The 21,811-nt window shown below is 44.7% G+C and overlaps 1 protein-coding gene across 5 annotated transcripts in view; it reads left to right on the top strand.

The window, feature by feature from the left end:
• The window catches only part of LEF1 (lymphoid enhancer binding factor 1), a 68,439-nt gene that overhangs the window by 26,625 nt on the left and 20,003 nt on the right, over window positions 1-21,811 (top strand). For 3 of the 5 annotated variants that reach the window (XM_027884722.1, XM_027884725.1, XM_027884721.1), the window contains 4 exons: window positions 13,847-13,979; window positions 17,194-17,284; window positions 19,482-19,565; window positions 21,406-21,528. In XM_027884722.1, coding sequence (XP_027740523.1) covers window positions 13,847-13,979; window positions 17,194-17,284; window positions 19,482-19,565; window positions 21,406-21,528 — 431 coding nt within the window. The remainder of the gene's footprint in view (window positions 1-13,846; window positions 13,980-17,193; window positions 17,285-19,481; window positions 19,566-21,405; window positions 21,529-21,811) is intronic. The other 2 variants (XM_027884724.1, XM_027884723.1) reach the window with 1 other exon arrangement.

Raw genomic sequence — 21,811 nt, 5'->3', positions numbered from 1 at the left:
TCCAAAATACTGGGCATATGAGAACTTATCTACAGTATCTTCCAGCCAGAGGATACTGTTTTCTCACTGTTTTGATAGACTGGCGTTCAGTTACTCACTTAGAGCTGGTTATCCCCCATGAGCAGCTTGTGTGTGGACAGAGAGGTTTGAGAAGGGCGAGAGGAAGGAAGAGATGTTTGAGATGAGCAAATCCTGTCTGTCTCTGCTTCCGCACATGAGGTGCCTTATTTTTTCATCTGTCCTAGTTCAGTGGCGTGAGGGAGCCCATCCCTCGAGTTGGGGTGACAAAGATTCACCTCATGGCTCGTGGTCATGTCTGTGGCTGCGTCTGGAGACTGACTGTCCTGAACCCGATTGATTTGCATGGGGTATTTGCTATCTTTGTCTTCAGGCATGGGTGCTGAAACTCTGGGAAAGGCAAGGGCGAATTCTTCCTACTTTTCACAATATGAATAGCATCTTGGCTGTGACCCAGCACCTGTAAGATGGTGGAAATGTATGAACTACCCGGAATTTGGGGTAATTTTTAGTTTTAAGTGAGCTTAAGGTATTCATATCCTAGGTGTAGGATAGGAATAAGAGGGACCATGCTTTCTCTCCAGCAGCATGGGCTATTAGACAGAAAGGGTACTTTCTGCCATGAAGGGGAAAATAAATACATATTCTTTAGAACAGAAAACTTGATTTCATTTTTTAAAAGGCTGAAATGTCTATGATCTGTATCTATCTTGTTTCTTGAATAAAGGGAGGGTAAAAATTACCCTCATCTGCAAATAAACGTGGCAAACTGTGGCTGGCTGTGGACATGTGGCCTCCCAAGCAAACTGAAAATATGTGTGTGTAGCATCCATGGGGCCTGCAGCAGGAGCACCCGTCTCTCCCACCCAATCTCCAGAAGATCCTCAGATCCCAGAGAATCCAGCTAAAAAGCCTGCTCCTCTGCAGAGGAGAGGCAAGGGTCTGTTCCTGCCTCTGAAATCCTGTGCTGGGAGTGGGGAAGGAGTCTGCCAGTTCTTCTGGGAGCAGGGGAAGGAGCAGGGGAGAAAAAAATAAATAAAAAATGTTCTCCAGTATTTCGTTGCCAACTTCGACCACATTCCTGGCTGGTGGTGGCAGCTGGAGGGATTGCTGTGTGGGAGCATCACTGGCTGAGTTTGCCCAGCCCCCGTGCCAGCCTATGCCCGACACTGCAGCAGTTCCAGGGCTCGCTGCCCCACACCAGTGTGCGTGCAGTGGGCAGGTCTCATGTAGATCCCTTGTGTGTCCGCCCCAAAAAAAGAAAGGAATTAGTGGTGTGTAGGGGCATCTCTGGTACTCCTGACCATTCTCCCTGTTGTCAAGGGAGGGGGGGTGAGGAGCTGAGTGCTTCCCTGAGCTCTCCTGGCACGAGCTAGTTTCTTTTTCTGATAAATTGTTTAGTGGTGTTCTCGCAGAGTCTAATGCAGTGTATTTCTCCCAAGTGCGGGCTTTATTGTAATGAAAAGTACCAAGGAGGGATGCAGTTATGATAAGAAATTGTTCACCCCTGCCTCTGCTGTGTTTCAGGGGAGAGTTAACTGCACAGGGGAGCACTAATTGTGTGAAAAATTGCACTGTTGGTAACGATGGGGTGATGGTAAACTTTGGAAATGCCTTTTTAATGCAATCGAGCATAACTCTCATATAATATTGTTTGAGTTTAGGAGAACTGAAATACAATTGCAGGGTGACCCCTTGCTACTACTGGGGCTCTGTGTGCAGCTCTAAACCCATCTGGAAGGGTGATTTACTGGAGGCTTGGGCAATCTGGCAATTTAGGCTCTTTTTTACGATGTTTAGACTTCTGCCCGTGTTATAAAGCACAGCCTAGGGTTTTTATGAGGATGTAGGTGCCTGCTACAGAGAACTTAGGTTATGGGCTGGGTGGTTTTTTTCCCTTTTAAGAGTGATTTTTAAATTTTAAAGGGCAGCTCTTGAATTAAAAAAAAAAAAAAAATCAAGTCTAGCAGCAGGCAGAAATATCCTATGCAGGATTTAAAAGGCATCACGTGTCTCGTGCATACCAGCAACCTTTTTCTAAGCTGTGTAGCCAAGTGGATGAAGGAGCTTAGTGGTAACAAACCAAATTGAGTGGAGTGGGAAGGGGGAGTAGGTGAGCCCCATATTTCTTCCTGTCTCCCCCATCTCATGGCCTGCCCAAGCTGGGCCCACCCCAGCCACTGGAGAGTCTTCAGGTCACTGCCCAGGACAGCCGTGTACCTGCATGGGTAAGACCTGAAAACTGAAGGAAATGCCTGTTTTTGAGGATCCTGTGCAGTTAAACGAGCCAAGCGGGGCCAGAGGGGTCCAGGAAGCTTTCCACCTGTGAGTACAGCGTGATGGGGCAGAGGCAAGGATGGGTGGGGAATGGAGCTAGCGCAAAGTCAGAGGAGAGCCAATGCCACCAACACCAGGAAGGATGCATTTTCATAGAATCATAGAGTATCCTGAGTTGGAAGGCACCCACTAGAAACATCGAAGTCCAGCTCCTGGCCCTGCACAGAACGGCCCCAAGAATCACACCATGTGCCTGAGGGTGTTGTCCAAATGCTTCTTGAACTCTGTCAAGCTTGGTGCTGTGACCTCTTCTCTGGGAGCCTCTTCTAGTGCCCAACCACCCTTTGGGTGAAAAACCTTTTCCTGATACCTAAGCTAAAGCTCCCTGACAGAGCTTCATTTTGTGTTCTGAGGCTCCCTAGGTCACAAGTGTGCATTTCGACAGGGATAGGCCTCCCTTGGAGGATGATCTAACTCCAAAGCTGACATAGGAGCATCCCTCCACGTCTCCTTTGTTGGTTTGTCTCTGCATCTGGAAGCAGAGGTTGCTCTATCTTCTTTTCAGGGAGCAGAAAAAAAATCTTTCCTAAGCTGCCCTAGGAACAGAGCCTGCAGGCCCAAAGGTGGGGTGCTCCAAGTTGTCTGGATATCCCTTTTCCCTTCCTTTTTTCACTTCTGCAAACCGACAAACAGCTTGCACAGGCGCATTATAATTAAAGTCCTTCTCTTACCTGAGTCATCTCCCACTATCAGCCCACGTATCTTCTGAGATGCCATTTGGCAAACGGGACTAAAAATAATAAGCATTTATAGTATGTGTCGGTAGCTCAGCATCCAGCACTGTTATGTGGTGTGTTTACTGCTCCTATTGATGCCAAGAGTCCAAATGAAACAGTCAGCATCAATGGTTTGGGCCAAAAAAGTGTTTGCAGCCCTGCTCCTTTGAGTCTGTGCCTTGTTCGGGTTTTTCTTTCCTCATCCTTATTTGTGTGCTGTGACTTTCATATTTTTAGCTACACGTAAATGTAATTTTAGGGCATGTTTTTGCATCTCATTGATGTGACAAACCCTCATGGGACCGATCTATGAAACTTAAGTTAGTAGCTTTTCAACACTTTTGTTTGTACTGAAATCATCTTGCACAATGTGATAGAGAAATAATTCCTGTTGTGACCTTCTACTGATGGTTCAAATAACCTGTCTAAGAGACGTCTCCTGTTTCTGGAGGGCCCTACTGCTTTAATGCCTGTTAAAATTGGTTTTGTCTTCTGTGGAACAGTGCTGCTGAAATTAAGTACTTGCAAAAGCTTTTTACCTCCAGATAAACGTTGCAGTTTGCATTTTCAATCCTAGTGAAGCTTTAGCAGACTGCTAGTTTTGGCCTAATAATTTGTACATGTATAGGGATTTTTATTTTTTTTTTTTAGTTCAGAAATGAATATTTTATTTTAAGCCTTTGGACCATCTTGCCCACATCCAGTGATGGATGTCTAATGAGATGACTTTTTGCCTCCACTAAATGGTTATATTGTTTGCATTGATGTATGCTAAGACTTGGTGCATTAAATCTTTGGTCATTAGCCGATGCCATTAGCAGAAAAGTCCAAATCACTTAGAGCTGGGACTTAAGACTTTTCATTAAAACCTAAATTTGCATGTTATTGGATAAATCTGTTAATACGGTTTAGCCGGACTCAGGGAAGTTACTTGAAAACTTTTTACAGTGGATAAGCGGGGTCAGTGGTGCCTGAGAGCCTCAAATTCGGAGAAAATGGCCCCTTGAGTGCTTCCTTCATACCTTGCCATATGCTGAGCAACCCCTGCACCCATCCCACCTGGCCCTGCCTGCCCCTACCACCCTTAACGCTGTGGATGCAGCCCCAGCTGTCAGCATTGCGCTTAAAGCTGGGCTTGGAGCTGTTCCACTTCTGCTGGGAAATCCCCTTGAAGGAGCTAAAATCCTAGCAGCAGGGTCTCCTTACCTCATGGCAAAGTGTGGGCAGCCCTTCGTGTCACTTTGGGGCCAGAGCGGGTTGGCCTCGGTGCTGGTTTCCCTACTGGAGTCTTTGAGCAGCCTCAGCGTGATGGGGAACCAGGCTTTCCAGGAGCAAGGGCCCGTTGAGAGGAGTCATCAGTGTCATCAAATTCGTCACTCCTCTATCATCACTCCATTTCTATGTTTTTTTTTTCTTTTTGTCCCCTGTTTTTTAGAAGGTGGATGAGGCAGGAGCACTTCCAGAAACATCAGTGATGTTAGGCAGCATGACCAGCACAGCATGATCTCTGTTTTGATAGAATTAAGCAGTTGATGCCTGCTCAACTGCTAAGTTGCAAACTTAGGCATGGTAAACAGAGGTTTTGAACTTGTAAAGGTGTGCCAGGTGCCTGTATGGGTGTTGAGCCCTTGTCGTTACCTTCTATATGACAGACGTAAGACAACTTCCTGGTGCATGTCGTACTCTTGCATTTTCTTAATTGAGAACATTTCTATTCAGTGCAGCTTGAAAACTGCAGCTCAAAGAGAATTTGACCCATTTCTCGGTTTTCTGGGCCTCTGATGGTCTTTGTTATGACATATGGTGTTGAATAAGCTGTAACATAGACTTAATGTAAATACATTTAAGAGAGGTCCTATTTCAAGCACTTTTGATCCACAGTGTGTGTGCAGTGCCGAAAGGCATCTTCCTGTCACCAGGGTGCAGGATGGGTTTTTTTCGTGGTTCCCCCCAGGAGCCTGGGTCTGTATCCTGTGGGACTTGAGGAGGCCAATGAGGAAAAGTCATCCCATCCTGTGACGCACAGTGTCTGCCAGAACAGGAACGTGCGGCTCCAGGGGTTGTCGTCGGACAACCCACTTTCACACAGAACTTGTGTGCTTATGTGGTAGATGGTGTTTTACTTGCTTGAGCGATTTCCCTGATCTGAGTACTGGACTGAAGTGCATCCCTTTGCCTGTGAGAGAGGCCCATTAGCCTGTAGGTCTGAGTACCCTGGAGAAGATGCCAAAGTTGCCATGAGCAGGGATCCTGATAACCTCGAGGCAAGCAAAACAAGCTTGTGTCTTTGTCTTAACTCATCAGACAGCTCTGGTGACAGAAACCAGAGCAACTTTGTCCCCAGGGAATAGCTGAAGATGACACAAGAGGTGACAACAGGATGGACTCCAGCATCTTTCCACCCTATCCAGAACCCCTGGGGCTCTCTGTCAGATAACACTCCTGCTGATTCCCCCCTGGCAAGCAGCTGGCCTGTGGGCACAGGTTCCTCTGATGTCCAGTGGCCTTCCTCTGGTGGCTTGGAACAACAGTCCTTATTGTCAAAGCAATTAATAAGCAGGAACCCTGTGAATCAGAGGCTCAAACCTGGGCTTGTTAAAATATTGCTGGGCCAATACCTTGGAAACACCTTTTCAGCTAATGGGATTGCAAGAATGCGCGAGGCAGAAGAAGGGGTGCTGCGCAGGATAAAGGCCTGTGTGGTGTGTCACCATCTGGAGTATTTGTAATGCCAGTGGTCCCATTTACCAGGTTTTGGGAATGTTAAGTAACCCCTGGGGTCGAGTGTGTGATTTGATGCTGCAGGTTCCCTCTTTTGGGTGTGGGCTCGTATTTACATCAGGAAAAAGACAAACTGTTCTGGATGGGCAAAGTTAAAGGACTGTCTTGCAGGAAGCAGAGCTTAAAATGAGCACTGGCTGGCAAATTGTGGAGTGTTTGCTAGCAATTAATCTCCATCCAAAAGAACCTATTGCTGAGTTTGGAGAACAAAATAAAACATTGCTAAGTATTTTAACAGGGAAAGCGTTCCCTGCAAGGATGTGGCTTTGCAGCAAATTTAATGCCCTATCAGTGATATTTCTAAAACCAGTGGGCTGTGTAAAACTAGGTGTAATCTCTGTATATGTGAACTTGCAGCACAGAAACAGAAATGGGCTTGTCCTCCCCTCATCAGAGCCTTACAAGACCTGCCTGGCTCCCCACATGGTTCACCAGCACTGCAGGTCTCCTGACAGCCTTCCTGAGCAGGCAAGAACAAACAAATTAAGAAGTCACGGGAGAGAAGAAAATGGAGATAGCAGGGGATTTCTAATCAAGCTATTTTAATACTGGGTGTGCTTTAATCACTTACTTAATGGCAGTGCTTAATGAACACTTGAAATAAAGCATGTTTCTGTCAGAGATTCAACACCCATGTTTTTAAAGCTGTCTTGAGGGAACTCAAATGCTTATTACAACTTTTCAGCAAAAATCCATCACAGTTGTGCTATATTAATTTCCAAGATTGAAGGGGAGGGAGGAATGAAAAAGTTAGAAAAAGACAAGAATGTAGACAAACCAGCAGTGTGTTGGTTTCTCGCTAACATTGCGATTAACATGAATCTAGTTACTCGTTGTAATCTCTCTAGATAGATACTTATTCTAGGCTTTGTCAAATCACGTTTACACTTTCCTTTGCAATGCTCCCCTGGCTGTTGCAATGAAGATTTTATTGCACACCAACCCTTCAGGCTTCAGGCAGAGCAGTTTGCTCTGACTCCTCTTGACTGTTCTTGTGTGCTGCCTGCATTTCCAGATGTGACGTACCCTTTGCTTCTGGTGCTGATCTTTGTGCCCGCAGACTGTGGTGTGGCATTGTTGGCTGCTGGAAAAAGGTCACAAACCTTTCATCCTCCCAAATAACCATGGAAATCTCTAGTAAGGATCCTAGGTGCCTCCTTCACCTGCTGATGTACTGGCAGCTTCTTCTCTCCATCTTCTGGAGGTCTCCCTGGCGTGCTGTGGCTCTGTGGTTTACTGATGCAACATGTCCTGGGGAGAAGGGGGAAACTTTCAGTGACTGACTTAAAGTAACTTTCTTGTTCTGCCCTTTCCTGACTCCCAGCACTAACTGCAACTTAATTATGTGGCAAAGAGCTGAAGTACAGGAAGTGAGGAAAAATGGGGACCAGGAGGATTTTTTTCTATGATTTTGATTTTAGTTTTGTTCTAAGTAACTGTTAGCAGTTGTAAAGCTGTAAAGTTTCACATCAGCATGGATACAGCATTTCACTTTACCTCCTTAAAATGGTGAGTCCCTGGGGTGTCACCCCCACTGTTTCTAAGCATGAAAGGTCAATGAGATAAATGACCTCCCGTTGCCAAGTTGTGAAGCAGGGTTAAAAGACTGCACCTTCTTTATTTGTCTTTTCATAAATCACAATATTTCTAAGCCCCTGTTTCCTGTGAGTGGTGTGTTCCTGTGGGTGTGCTTTCTTATCTCTGTTCCTTTTAGTTTCAGGTGAGGCTATAACTAATGCTACAAGCCACCACCCCCATACCCACTCTGTCGCTTTCCCAGCTGTACTGACCGAGGATTGGAGAAGGTTATGAAAATTAGGCATAAAATTATCTCTGATTTTAGGAGCCTGGAAGGAGACTGGCTTTGGACATAAAACTATTTGCTCTAAAAAATGGTTCGGGGATAGGGGAGGTAACCTGAGCTCTCTATATACTGACCTTGCTGCATCTTTGCAAAGTTGTCTATGAGAAGGGATTGGACCATAGCTCCCAGGGAGGTTGTAATTGCAATTACTGCTGGTGTTGATGAGCTTGTTTCTTCTCTTGGTAACTAGTTTTGGCCAAAACACCTTACTGTTCCTTTCTGTTCATTCCATCGACGGTACCCCTGTGCTAAAGCTTGTCCATGATGAACCCATGGCCTCGGTTTTGACATCGCTCCAAAATGACATTCTTCTTGATCTTGCATTTTTATTGCAACAGCTGGTTAGCAAAGGCATAAATGCAGAGGCAGTTTAGCCATTAAAATGTTGTTGGTATTTTGAGGACCGCTGAAATTGCTGTGTTTTGGGTTTACTAAAATCATCTGCCTAAGAAAGACCTCAGGGTTCCAGAAACTAGAATAGGCTAACAAAGAGATGGATTTTTCTTGTCTCTTCAGATCAAGGTATCCTCAAATCCTCCCACAACAAATGGGCCAATTGATCCTTTTATTCTGAGGTACTGCTAGAATAGTGGTGGAAATGTTTTGGTGGTGGTGGTGTTTTTTTTGATGAGCTACCTGTTGTTATTTAACATTTGCTGTCAAAAAGTTGGAGCCATGTTTTTTTCAAACAACCCTCTTTTTCAGGGATGAAAGGGAATGCATGCATTTATCCTTAAGTTTCTTTGTTTGTGGTTTGTTGGGGGTTTTTTAAAATTATTTTAGCCCGAGTTGAGAAGACCATCTGCTAGTATCTGTAACCCGTGCATAACTTGCTGACAGGAGAGGAAAAGTGGTCAGGCTGGGGCCTTGTTTTGGCGTTTTAGAAGCAGCTTTGTGTTTAAAGAAAAGAGGGGGGGAAAAAAAACCAAAACAAAACCCAAGCCATCACCTCTTTGGGTGTTGACCCAGGGAGGCTTCGGTCTTGTGTGCACGGGCTTGCTTGCAAAGCTCTGCGAAGCTCCCTGCCCATCTGCGACCTCCTTTGTAGATGCGTGTCCTTTGAAGGGTCATTAATTTAATATCTTTCTCTGTGCAGCAGCTGGAACAAATGGTCGCCCCAGCTCCAGCAGGAGCTCCCAGCTGCCCGCCTCGCCCAGCGCTGACCTACAGGCATTTTTGCCATGGCTGTCCCAGGCTTTTTATAGGTTTTGGACACTTGTTGCATATAGGATACCTTACAGGTGTGGGCCTTTGCTGAAGTATTAGCTAGCTGCTTGGGGAGGGCATAGGGTTTGTTTTTTTCTCTAGTCTTGCTTTTTTTTCAGAAGCATTTCAAAAATAGGGGAAAACTTCCTGGATTCAGGCTGAATTTAAGATGCAGCATTTCACAATCAACTCACCAGAGATTATTTTGAACTGTCTCAAGGTGTACTCTTTGGATGAGAGGGCAGGCACGTATTTAAAGTAGTGAGTAACTCTGCGAGTCCAGGTGCGGCATTGCCAGTGTAGAGCACTTGCAAGGGTTACGCAGCCCCGTGGCAGCAGCTGTGCCAGTGCCACAGGCAGAGGATTTCTCTCCCCATCCTTGTCCTGCCCAGAATGCCTGATTATGGTTCAAGCTTTACCACCTGGAGACTGTGATTGCTGTTTGCAAGGGAAATGCTTGCTATTGTTGTGACCTGGGTTGTTGTTCCTGCATTACTTCAACACAGCAATAGCTTTAAACAGGTGTCTGGTGCATGGCAAAGCTCATGCTGGGATAATGTCTACTGCTGGGTCAGGATCCACTTCCCTGTGAGCTCTTACCCTCTACCTACAAGATTTTTTTAGGGGTTATGAGGTTTTCTTTCAGGTTAGTGATAAAACTGAGTCGTAGTTTCATCTTAACCCTAACTAGCTAAATAATTTGGCTCCTGCTGTTTCCAGTATGTGTATGCTCTCCCAGTCCACTTGGTGTTCCTTCAGGGCACTGTTCCCTGCCTGCACTGCCTTATTTCAGCCTGAGAACATGCTTGGGAGAAATAAAAGATGCCAACTGAGAAGGCCAAGCTGATGAGAAAAACAGCCCCAGGGAGGACTGGGGAGAGGACAGTTCCCAAAGAATGCAGGCATAGTCTCACCTGCAAGACTGTGCCGTGGGACTGGAGCCTGGTGGTCTCTGAGAAGAAGGCCACCAAGGTTTAGTCGCTCAAGAGTGTCCCTTTGAGCTGAGTCCTGTGGGGCATAGCTGTATGTACCCAGGCCAACAGGTGTAGGTTATCCCTTTGCCATTAGTGTTTGTAACAGGTTATGATACATGCGTGACAGGGTGTCCTAAAACATAACAGAAGGTCTTCAGGTTTGTAAAGTACAGATCCTCGTTTTTAGTTATTTATTTTTTTCCAAATTGCAGATCTAGAGGTAGGCCGTGTGTTTCGTTTCCTTTACTTTCCAGGTCATGTCAAGAAGCATAGAAGGGAACTGATGTGGTGTAGTAGTACACCATGTATGCCACATCAGAGCTGTGTTAGGGACCATTTCAACAAATGTTCAACTTCTTCAGGTAGTCTTGGAAATGTAAATTGCATCCTCATCTGCTTTATTGTGTTTTTAGAAGCTGCTTGGGTACCAACTTACCAAAACACTACATTTTGCTGGGCGGATGAAGTTCTGTTGTGAAATACTGAAGAACCTCATGTAGAACAGTGTGTAAATATGTGATTGTCTCATTGAAGGACTGATCAGGATTTTCAGGAGAAGGTTTCTCAGGCTGTGCAGAGGAGAAAAGGCGCTCCATGAACTATGCCTGTTACTAGATGTAAATGTCACCAGTGTGCCGGGGAGAGCTGTGTGGTTGCGAGCTTGGTTAGCAGGTGCTGAATGAAGCATGGAGGACCGAGTTCCCCCTGCATAGAGGCTACACTGACCCAGACTGGGTCTCTGTCAGTCTCTCAAGTGTTTCTGCAACTGTATGCACTGTCTTTGGAGGATTTGGGGAGACAGTTGTAAGGATGGCATGTTTGTGGGAGGAGGAAGCCTATGGGAAAAGACACTGGGATGCAGTAGAAGCAGTCTCATCAGCACGGTCCTGTACGTCAGTATGAGGTAAGATTTTGGCCATGTCTCGCAGCCCTGGGAAGCCTCTAGGGCAGTAGTGCCCACTGTGAGCAGTAGGTGGTGGAAGGGGTTTTGGCATCATCCCCAGTTCAGATGTCCCCAGGGCAAAGGGTGCAAGCCAGGCTCCATGGGAGTGAGCAGGGTGCCTGGGGTTTATCCCTCACCCTGGCCTGGGGGTGGGAGGGTTGAGAGGGTGGTGAGAGGGACATTCAGTACTGCATGTGAGCTCTTAGTCCCCTGCCCTGAACCCTTTCTTAGAAGAGGGCTCACATAACCCATCTGGGTTGACTTGTAGGGCAGGTGTCATAACAGAACCAATTTAAGTCCATGGGGCTTTTGGAAAATGCGTTGTCAGGTCTTTCTCCTCCTGGTTTCGCTGTGCATGTGTCACCTTGTGTGTTCTCCTGCTGTCAGCCACTGTGGCCATCTTGGTGGGACCAGAGGGAACAAGCAGGCTCAGCCTGTGCCCACTGAGCCCTCGTCTGGTAGTACACTGGGGTGCCCAGCAGGATTTAGCTGCCAGAGCTCCCTGGGTCTTCCCAAAGCGGTGTGGGGCAGGCAGGCTGGGAAGCTTTACATTATTGCTATTATTTCTCGTTGCAGTATTTTTTTTTTTTTTCCCAGCTTCTGGCTCTGCAGACCCCCAAATGCTCTTAATGGAGATATGGCCTGTTTATATGTTAATTTTAAGCCCACTGACAAGCGGTTTGCTTTTCTCCTGACTTCTCACGGTTCCCTCGCCCGTTCAAAGCCGCTGCCATGGGCTTAGGGGATAAGGTGCTGAGAATTAGAAAATAAATAAAATCTGCAGGATGCTGGAGAGTGAGGAGGTACAAGGATTGGCATGCTCAAAGTATAAACGAGTGATTTCTGAAAGCAAGGAACCCTGATACCAGGGGCATGCATGACAATTACATCCAGTACAATACAAAATGTTAATTACTAAATTTTGAGAAATTAATGCTGATTAGCAGCTGTGTGTGTGTGACCTAAATACATCTATTGCTTGATTTTTATTCATAATATACAGTTTATTGTTGATAAAGTAATGGCTGAATGGTGGGCTGGCCCACGAGTCTTGTGCTGAAGACTGAGGCCCGATTTGTAAATCGTCTGAAATTCGTTTGCATCTGTTTTTTGTGGAATTTATACGGATGGGGAAGATGAATAAGTCTGAGCTATCCCCTTTACAACTCAACTCCATAGATATTATTGAGAATTCATTTTGCTTTTATTATTAGGTCCACAAAAATGGACCTAATGCTTGTTGGCTTTAAAACACCTACTAACGCTGCTTTCTCTCTCCATCTTGCAAAATATAAGACAAGGCCGAAGCTTAAATTAAAATCCTCAGGTTCTTATCTCTTTCCCACAGGAAAGCAAATCTGTGTTGAAAACCGTAAAATTAAGAGGAGAGCAAGGATAGCATAATTTAGCAAAAATTCATGGCACCAGATTCTGAGCTATATGACTGGAGGGATAGGTCAGACATTAAGAAGATACTGCCTGCTAATGCAAGTTCCTTAAGGTGGTGCTCTGGAAACAAGGAAAGCGGAAAATGCTGCACTGGTTCCCGTTTGCTCCCTTTCCTCTGCTCCTACCGGTCTTAACAATAAATTGAGTTGTCCATTATATAACCCATCTGCTTCCAGAAGTCCAGAGAAATCGTAGTCTTGTGCATGGTGCTTTGTCCTAACATCTGTTTTGTGCTGGGATTTCAGTAGTGAACTCAATGAAAATTAATTTCATTGGCCTCTTAAATTATTTTTTTGTTAATTCCTTGTGTTTGGCAGGCTGTCCTATCTGAGTTTTATCGGTATGTCTCCCTGAAGGACAGCTCTACTTTTTAAAAAATGTTATTAAAAACCTGTTTGTTCCATAATTATCTGTGCTAAGGGGCAGCATAGAGTGGCAGGGTACAAATGAGGAGTGCCTGTTACGTGCTGGCATTATCACTGTGGCTCATCCCACCATAGAAAGAGCAACTTGTGCTTCAAGCAGTGTTAATACATCAGGATTTCACTGGAACAGAGAGGATTTCCATTGTCCTGCAGCCTTATCTAAAGAGCATACTTTTGGGCAGCATCCTTCCATCATGCAGACTGCCTCCTCCCCACTGCAGGAAGTGCTGATGGGAAGTGTGTGTCTTGACCTGTGTGGGTATCACCTCATGGCACCATTTCAGGACCCTCTCAGGTGTTTGTAGCACTTTGACTTCACTTTGGCACGATGCAGGGAGAGGCCTCCCAGGTGTCCCCAGGCAGCCAGCGGTTCTACCCCCCTAACTGACCACTCTGGGAGACCTCTGCCAACCACTTCTATGTGAAATCAGTCTTTTAAGGGTGACTTTTTAGTTACCTGTTAGACAGACCAAGAGTTTTCAACCAGAGTTTGTAAAATTGCAAGGGAGAAGATCTGCTGTGTCCGCTGGCAGTGGCAGGGATTTGTCCCAGCTGTGCCGTGCCACGCCACGCTGCGACCGTGCAGGAGAGCGGTGGAGAGCAGGAGCGAAGTTGATGTAGCTCGTGTTGCTCTTTAAGGCTGGAGATGTGGCAAACCTGCACTTTAAGCCCTTTCTTTTCATTTTTTTTTTTATTTTTTCAAATGCTGTTCCTATAACCAAGGGGTTTGGCAGCACTGCTGCTGGCTCTGCAGTCCTTTGCCCTTGGTGCACGGTGCCTGCCTGCCCAGCATGTTGCTCCTCCTGCCCTGCAGCTCTCCATTTGCCATTTCCGCTCGGTGTTTCCCAAGTGCCTTTCTTCCTGCTTCCGGCCCCCACCCATTTCCATGCCTTTCCTCAATATCTGCATCCCTCCTTGGGTGCCAGTGGTTTGAGGATGCCGATTCTGGCAGCAAACCTGGTTTCCATCCTCTAGCCCCAATGTCACATCTGTCCATCTGTTTCCCCCTCTTCAGTAATGCAAATATTTTAAAATTGCATTTTGGAAATGTTTCCTTTTTTTTTTTTTTCGTTCAGTGCAGAAGCCCCACCTCGCTAACACCATTTAATTTAATTTTTGTTCTTCTCTTGCAGTCAAACAAGGTGCCCGTGGTACAGCCTTCTCATGCGGTTCACCCCCTCACCCCTCTTATCACCTACAGCGATGAGCACTTTTCCCCGGGGTCACACCCATCTCACATCCCCTCTGACGTCAGCTCCAAACAAGGTGAGCCCATCGTTTTCTAGCAAAATGGGGATGCAGAGTGGTCCCTGTGCTGCTGACAGAACTTTATTTGTAGTAGTTTAGAGGGAGGGTTCCAGATGCATGTGCCCACTTTCAGAGACGGTAATTTTGCCGTGATGCTGATATTTAATGTGGCTTCTTAAATTTTCATGCTCTTTCTGATGTGATAATTTGGGCTTGCTTTTGTCATCAAAGTCTTTTAAAATCTCATTAAAGAGAAGCCAGTCCTTACCATCTCCAGCAGTGCCTGAGTCTTGCAGCGTGCAGATGCAGAAAGGGCAATCAAAATCAACCCTGACCTTCCCAAAAATGGAGGACAAGTACTTCAGTAGTGTTGTTATTGAAAATTTTTCTTTTTCCCTTTCAACTAAAATTGAATTTTATTCTCCTTGTCCATATTCTTCCAAATTCAGTTGGCATAACTGAAGCATTGCCCATAAAAATAATTTTGAGCCCGTGCAAGTTAAAGCTTTAGAAATGTGACACTTTTTAACCTCGTATGGGCTGCCTTCTGCAGAAAGCACCTTTTTAGATGGCTGTAAGTTTTCTCTGCACTCCTAGGACTCCTTGAAGCAAACAAAAAAGCCTCCCAAATCCACATCTGGGAACATCAGACCAGCCCTGCTCTGCCTCAGTCTGCATGGAAGAAGCAAATGGAGGCCTCCTGTCCTCATTTGTCTTCCTCCTTTGCATCAGTGCCCAGGAGAAGGATATTCACACTCATTCCTTGAAATCCCAGGGGTGCCACGTGTTAAGAGAACGGGATTTCCACCTCTTGCTGAAGCTGGCTGTGACAGCTGGGGCACGCCCTGCTGCTGCAGTTCGTGAGCTCAGGAGGTTTTCACTTACTGCATGCTGGGTTTGCCTACCTGTGCCCCATCTTTTTGCCTTTACCCTGGTTATTTTTGTATTCCTGTACTGCAGACCCCAACTGAACAACATCTGGTTTGTTGTTTCTGCTGTACATCCTCTCTCTCTTCTGGTTCTTCTCTACCCTCTCCCGTGTCCAGCATCCCGCTGGTCGTGTCCCCATCCCTGAGGACAAGCCTCCTGAGGGGCTCCGCTGGAAGGCACAAAGCTCATGCCCCTCTGGTGTTCCTGAATGGACTCTTGATTCATTTGCTCAGCATCTGGCAAAGATGGGGATGGATAATGCAGGCTGGAGACTACTGGTTTTGTCTGGGATGGTCTCCTTGATGTGTGTGGTCTTTCCATCCATGCTCCCTGTTTTGGCGCCAGTGGCGTGTGGGAGCAGCCGCAGTGAAGTAGCCCATGCAGGCGCTGCAAAGAGAGGATTTTTCTTTTCCTCAGGTCCTCTGCCAAATGCCTCCAACCATTGTTTCTGTCCTCGCCTCCCACTGTGGGCCTGGAACAAGGCACTGCCCTGCCGCCCTAGCCCTGATGCCAGGGTGCCCTCCCTCCCACCAAAATCCTCCAGCAAGGGGGTCGGCAGCAGCTTGCCTTCAGCACTGCTCCTTGCACCCGAGGCACTTTGGAATGCACACACAGCAATGCCTTGCTAAAGGCAGTCACTATTTTTTTTTTTTTTTTAACCCTCTTCATGAGCAAGAAGTTTTTTTGGGGAACGCTGGCTGTGTGATTGCTGTGTGTGCTCCTACTGGGCATTAGGTAGCTACTAGGCCCCCATAAGGGATGAGAAGCTTTGGATTATCGGTAAGAACTGACCACCAGTTAAGAGAGAGCACTGTTGTCTCCATGGCTCGAAAATGCAGATTTTGGGGAAGGAGTGGCCCAGCTCCTTTTGCAGAACTTGGTCTGGCAGGCACAAGCTCATGTCATCACTTCCAGGAGCATCAATCGTCACCAGAGATGAGAGGGATGAGGTGCTGGGCTTGTTTTTCACCTTTGTTATTTTTTTCTTCTCTTAAGTCATTCAGAAAGAGTGTTTCCTCTCGTATGAAAGACCTAGGATATATAAAGTGTTTCCTTTCCTGTCAGCTACCAGCTGTTTTACACCTTTGAAAAGACAAGTGGCCAGAAATTTGATCCTCATTCAGGTTGTGATCCCAAGTCTGAAAATTTTGCCTTTTTTTTTTCAGACAATAACACCACCGGTATTGTTTTCTATGCTTTCCTTTACAGTCCTGACAGATATACTTCAAATCTTGTAATTAAATTCAGAACATTTAAATACAAACTGGGAAGGGGAATAAATCACTAGCATCAGTCTATAAACTAAGTCTCAAGGTAGCACACACTCAGTCTTGGACCTTTGGAGTGTCACCACATAAATATTTAATACCCTTTTAAGGCAACTGATTTAACATGTGAAGTAGACTTAACAATTCCTTCTGCTTCAACCCCTCTTCCCCAAACACATTTAAATAAACCAATGTCTTTGTGGCCTCTGCAACTGTAATTCCATGTCTCCCGGGGACACAAGGTTTAGGTGAAGAATGGAGACCACAGACTCTTTTGGGATGAGGATTAGCTTTAATCTTGAGGTGATTCTTGCAGTTGTAGGATTCTGTGTTCTGGGGAATGTGAGCTGATGGATCATTCCTGATGGGACTCTTATTTTTCCGTGAAATACTACCAATGCGAAACAGATTGACCTTGGAGCCCACAGGAGTCAACTTGATGAAGAGCTTAGTTGGAGCTGGAGTGACAATTGGAAGCCAAATGAATCATATCAAGTGTGACCATTACAGGCCTGAAAATGATTCTTAATTAAGCACTGATCCTCTGTGGTAGCAAGTTTCCAAAATCTGTGAATCCATAAGGGAAACCGAGAAAATATAAAAGTAGCAATTTACCTAATCTAATAGCTCTGCTGTGCTGCCTCTTTGACAACGCATTATTTTCCTCTTGTTTCACGATGTGTTAGAAGAGGTCCTCGGGATCCGATCACACTTGGTGAAACCACTGAGAGCACAGTACTGCCTAATGCATATTGCAGGAGATCTAAACTTGCACAAGTCCTTACCCATACATTTATTTCCACCTTCCACATTGGCTTTCCAGTATTTCCCTTTGGATTGAAGTATCGTGTGCAAGTTAGTTATTATTTTAAAGGTGGCATACTTTTGCTTTTAACACTAACCAAGAAGGTGATTATTTCTTACCCAGAGCACTAATTCCATCGTACTGTTTTGGCCGTGTCAGCTGTGAACTGTAGGTCACGTACGTAGTATTTTGAGGTGGAAGTCATTCATTCTTCTCTGCTCTTTAACAGGCATGTCCAGGCATCCTCCAGCTCCTGATCTCCCTACCTTCTATCCCTTGTCTCCAGGGGGGGTTGGACAGATAACACCACCTCTTGGCTGGTAAGATTTTTTTAGCTTCTTTTCGGACAAAGGTGCATGTTCACACCATTCACATATTTTTGAATCAATTGCAGCATTTACAAAATAATAATAATAATAATAATGTCATTGCAGTAAGAAATCGTTATTTTATTTTAGTTGAAATTGAATTTGGTTTTTGAACAAGTACAGAAATTAAAGTGTGTAGATTTCACTTTGAAGTTTCTATATTTTTATGGCTCAGATTTGTGGCTCTTAGCATTTGGAAAGATAGCAGAAAACAGTTTTCAAGGAATGAAATGTAAATTTTTAATAAAATTGCAATTACTGAGGGGAGGAGAGGTAAGAAGGAACTTTGAAGTGTTTGGGGGGGGGTGAAATCTTGAAACTGCCCCAAATGGAGAACAAACTTTTTTAGCTGCTGCTTTTTACATTTTCTGTATGGAGAGAAGCCTCTGTCATTGGGAGATTTTGCTGCTTTTGCTAATACTAGCGCTCTCAGAATCTCTTACTGCCACTCCGGGTGTCATTTTCCTTTTGAAGGAAATGTGGTATTTTTGGAGTAATAGATTTGGAAGGTTGCTGCTGCGTGTCTGCTTGGAGTAGATACATACTTGCCCTCCGTTCTGTTGGAGCAGGAAATAAGGAAACTCAGTAACAATTTCAGTGCTTTTAGAATCTGTATCGTGAGTGGTCTGTGCCCATGCAATGAAGGATGCAGACTTTTTCGTGTTTTAATGTCTCTATGGGAGGGAAATATGATCCAGATGACAAGCAGAGAAAGTAGAGAGCAGAAGAGGTGGAATGCTGTATTGCTGGCATATCTTCTAGGAAGGGCCACATCACTTTTTGAACAAAGTAAAATATGGAAGTATCTGACTGACTATTTTTTTAATCTTTCCCCCCCCCCCCTCCTCCCTGTTTTGCTGCTGAGCTGACTCCTCACCTCCACTGCCACCAGGCAGTTGCTGACATGCGTTTTCCAGATGTGGTCAATCATTTCTTCTGAATGGTTTCTTGATGCAGAGGCTGGGGGGAGGGAGGAGAGAAAAGAGATGGAAGAGAGACAAGATCTTATCTTATAAGACTCAGGGATGTGTTCAGCAGCACTCACCAACAGTGGGACACACTCAACTGTCCCTTATCCTCTGCCTTTCAACTGCTTGCAGTGAGGTAGTGCTGTTGAGTCTTCCGTCATCTTTTTTTTCCTTCCTCTTCCCTTTGAGCACTGCTCATTTCCAGTAACATACTCCAAGTGTGAAACCTGTATCCTGAACCTTACAAAGACCAGTATCCTTTTTTTTTCACTCTGAAGCTGACTGGCCAGTCAATAAGTAACTGTCTGGACAGGGCTGATGTGTGTGGTGGTCTTTCTGGCTGGTTCAGGTGTTTGGGCTGCTTCAGGTACTTGTTCACATTACCACGACATGCTACTTCAGGGTGTTCATCATAGTCATGACTGAACCATTGCTAACTAAAAGTAAGCAAAATGTAGTGATGATGATAAAAACTAAAGAACCCCACATGACGGACTGGTGACAAAATATTCTGTGTATGTGGGAGCATAAAGGAGGTAAAAACTTCACACAAGCTTCTCTTACTGGATTGCAAAGTTTGATCTTTTAGTAGTAAGATAGATTTGTGTTTCTGTAGGCTTTTAGGTGGTTGGGTTGGGTATTTTTAATCAAATAAACTTCTACTTTGTTAGGAAAGCTGGCTATTTGTACATCACTATAGCATACACTGATGGAGAGAGTCATAAGTTTTCAAAGACTTAATAAAACTGTTCAAAAGGCTTTCTGGCTTAATAATTCACTGTCTGGTGTTCTTGCTCTGATCTCCAGTAGAACTACTTGGAAGAAGATGTGTTTTTCCTAAGAGCTCGTTTAACAAATCTGATTCCAGTGCTTATAATACTAGGTTAGAGAGGCATAGAGGTAGAGGAGTGTGCATGTGTGAATGTGTGCACTGGAGGAGGAAGGCTGGTTGTTTTGCTTTCCTTCCCGGTGGAAGATTAGATTGGGAATCTTTCAATAGCAAGGGAGAAAGTTTAAAGTGTTTAAGTGTTAGTTACTTTCATGAGGAGAACTCTGGAAAGTGTTAGCTCTTACTATTTATTGTGACTAGTACTGAGTTCCCATCAAGTGCTTGTAACTCTAGAATAACTACTGAATACCATGTCGTATGATTGATGGGTTCCTTTCTTCTGTGACCTCAGGCAAGGTCAGCCTGTATATCCCATCTCGAGTGGATTCAGGCAGCCCTATCCATCCTCACTCTCAGTCGACCCTTCCATATCCAGGTAGGTGTAGGAGGTGAATGACTGACTGGGGAGTAACTGCTGGCATTAGAGGGCAAGTTGCTCTTCCGCTTGTATCTTGGTCTGCCTTTGCTTGCTTTTCAGTCAGCTAAAACTTTATGCGTACATTTTTATTTAACTTATGTGTGTATATACAGTTTGCCTGGATCCCACACTGGTCTCATTCAGCATTTTCTTGTCAGTCTCTGAAGTATTGCAATGAGGAACACCAGTGAATTGTCAACAATTAATTGAGCTGTTTCATCTGAAATGAGTCATTAGTTCATTTCTAGATGCAACATGTAGTGTGCATCCTTGGGTTTTGCTCATGCCATTGTGCAAGCAGGTGGATTGTCACTCTAGTCTGTGTTCTCTAGTTGCAATTTTAAAGCCATTGTTAATTAGTCTTGAATCATTTAGGTAATGCTCTATGTGGAAACTTGCTCACTCACAAATAGGTATTTCGTAGCCCAAAGCCACTAATGGCAGGGGATGCCAGCATAGTGTGTTTGTACTGGTGTGGAATCAGGCACTGTGTCTTTATGTCGAAGTGTAAGCAAGCAATGCTAATTGAGACTTGGCCATGACACACTCTAGACCGCCTGTGCTCTGCTTTTGCATTCTAAAGACGGCTTCTGCATCCTGTGCTTGGTGTACACAAGGTTTGAATGTACTATTCTTGGGGTTTCTCATGTGACTTTTAGAAGACACATCCTCTTCCACAGGGATTTAAGACAGGCCACTTGACAAGTGGTGAGACCTCTTGCCTCTTTTTATATGGGCTCCTTTGGATTATCACTGTCCCTTCACTTCTTTACAGGGGAATGATAAGCATGTGCCTCTCAAGGTGATTGGGAAGAAAACCCATTCTTTCTCCATGATAAAACGATTTGGTTACAGGGCTTTGTGTTTCCTTTATTTTGGTGGCATGAAGGAAAAGAGCAATGGTGAAAGGAGAGGTTCGATACCATTCCTTAACCATAACTCATTCAGCAAAACTTGGGAACGTGAGCTTGCTTTTGATGTTAATGAGACTTCCCAGCAGTTTAAAATGAAGCATGCAGGTTTTCTGCTGCACTTGAGCTTGAAGTGCTCAGCACCTTCAACATCTGTCTCAGCTATCCTTGAGAATAACCTGGATTAGTAGGGTGGGGTGATACAATTAGTGGTACTTTGGTTTTGTTTTCCATTTTCATTCCTGTACAAATGAAAGGAAGCTTTTATTAGGACAAAAGTCGCTCCCTGCTCCCATCCTTCATCCAGGATGCAGAATTTTCAAAGTCTGTTTTAAGCATTTGAGGGAAGAATAGTGGGTTCAGGTGAAGTGATGTTAAAATCTTTTACCTTAAGGGCTTTGAAAACTAAAGAGATTCCTTAGAGAGCCATCAGGGACTTCTTGAAAAGACTCTTCTTTATTTTATTTGTTTCTGCATGGCAGTTTCCTCCTTTGCATTGGCTGGTGGTGGATATTTTAAGAATGTTTATATCTTAATGTGGAAATATATTTTTTGGTTAAGAAATGTGTGTGTTTGTTTCTAGTCAGCGCAACAGTATAAACATTGAGTGTTTCTTGTTTGCATTGCTAAAACTGTTTGCCTGAAAGGTAATAAAATAACTTCTCTACAACCAAAATGTTAACTGATTTTGTTTGTTTGTTTGTTTTTCTTGAATTAATGGGCTACAATGCACAAAACTTAGCCAGATATTTTTCATGCACTCTATAAGAGTTATCTTCATTGTAAGCTTTGTAGCATTTTCATTCTTGGGGCATCCTGCTGCTGTCTTATGTGCTTGGTGCCTGTCATCACTAGGGTTACAGACCTTGCTTTGTTTTCTCTTGTAGGTTTTCGCATCATATGATTCCTGGTCCTCCAGGCCCTCACACAACTGGAATCCCTCACCCAGCTATTGTAACACCTCAAGTAAAACAAGAACATCTGCACAACGACAGTGAGCTAATGCATGTGTGAGTCTGCCTTTCTGCACTAGCCCTTAATGTATAAATGCCTGAGAACTAACTCTATCTGAAGAAGAGTCAAGGATGTTTAAAAAGAAAAAAAAAAAAAGTGCCTTTCATGACCTCTTTGAATTTTACCTCTTCTCCTGTAACTAAAATGGAAACTATGGGGCAATGAAACATGAAGCCATTTTTCATTCCAGTCCAGCACTTCTAAGCTGTTGGCAACAACCATCTTGATTCAGGCATAGTTATGGATGTCTACCTGTTGCTTGAGTGTGAACTCATGAAC

Source organism: Empidonax traillii, unplaced genomic scaffold, assembly GCF_003031625.1.
Source record: "Empidonax traillii isolate 1590-97213 ecotype Southwest subspecies unplaced genomic scaffold, ASM303162v1 scaffold154:size1206225, whole genome shotgun sequence".
Classification (NCBI taxonomy): Eukaryota; Metazoa; Chordata; class Aves; order Passeriformes; family Tyrannidae; genus Empidonax; species Empidonax traillii.
This window is presented reverse-complemented; position numbering and strand designations above follow the sequence as displayed.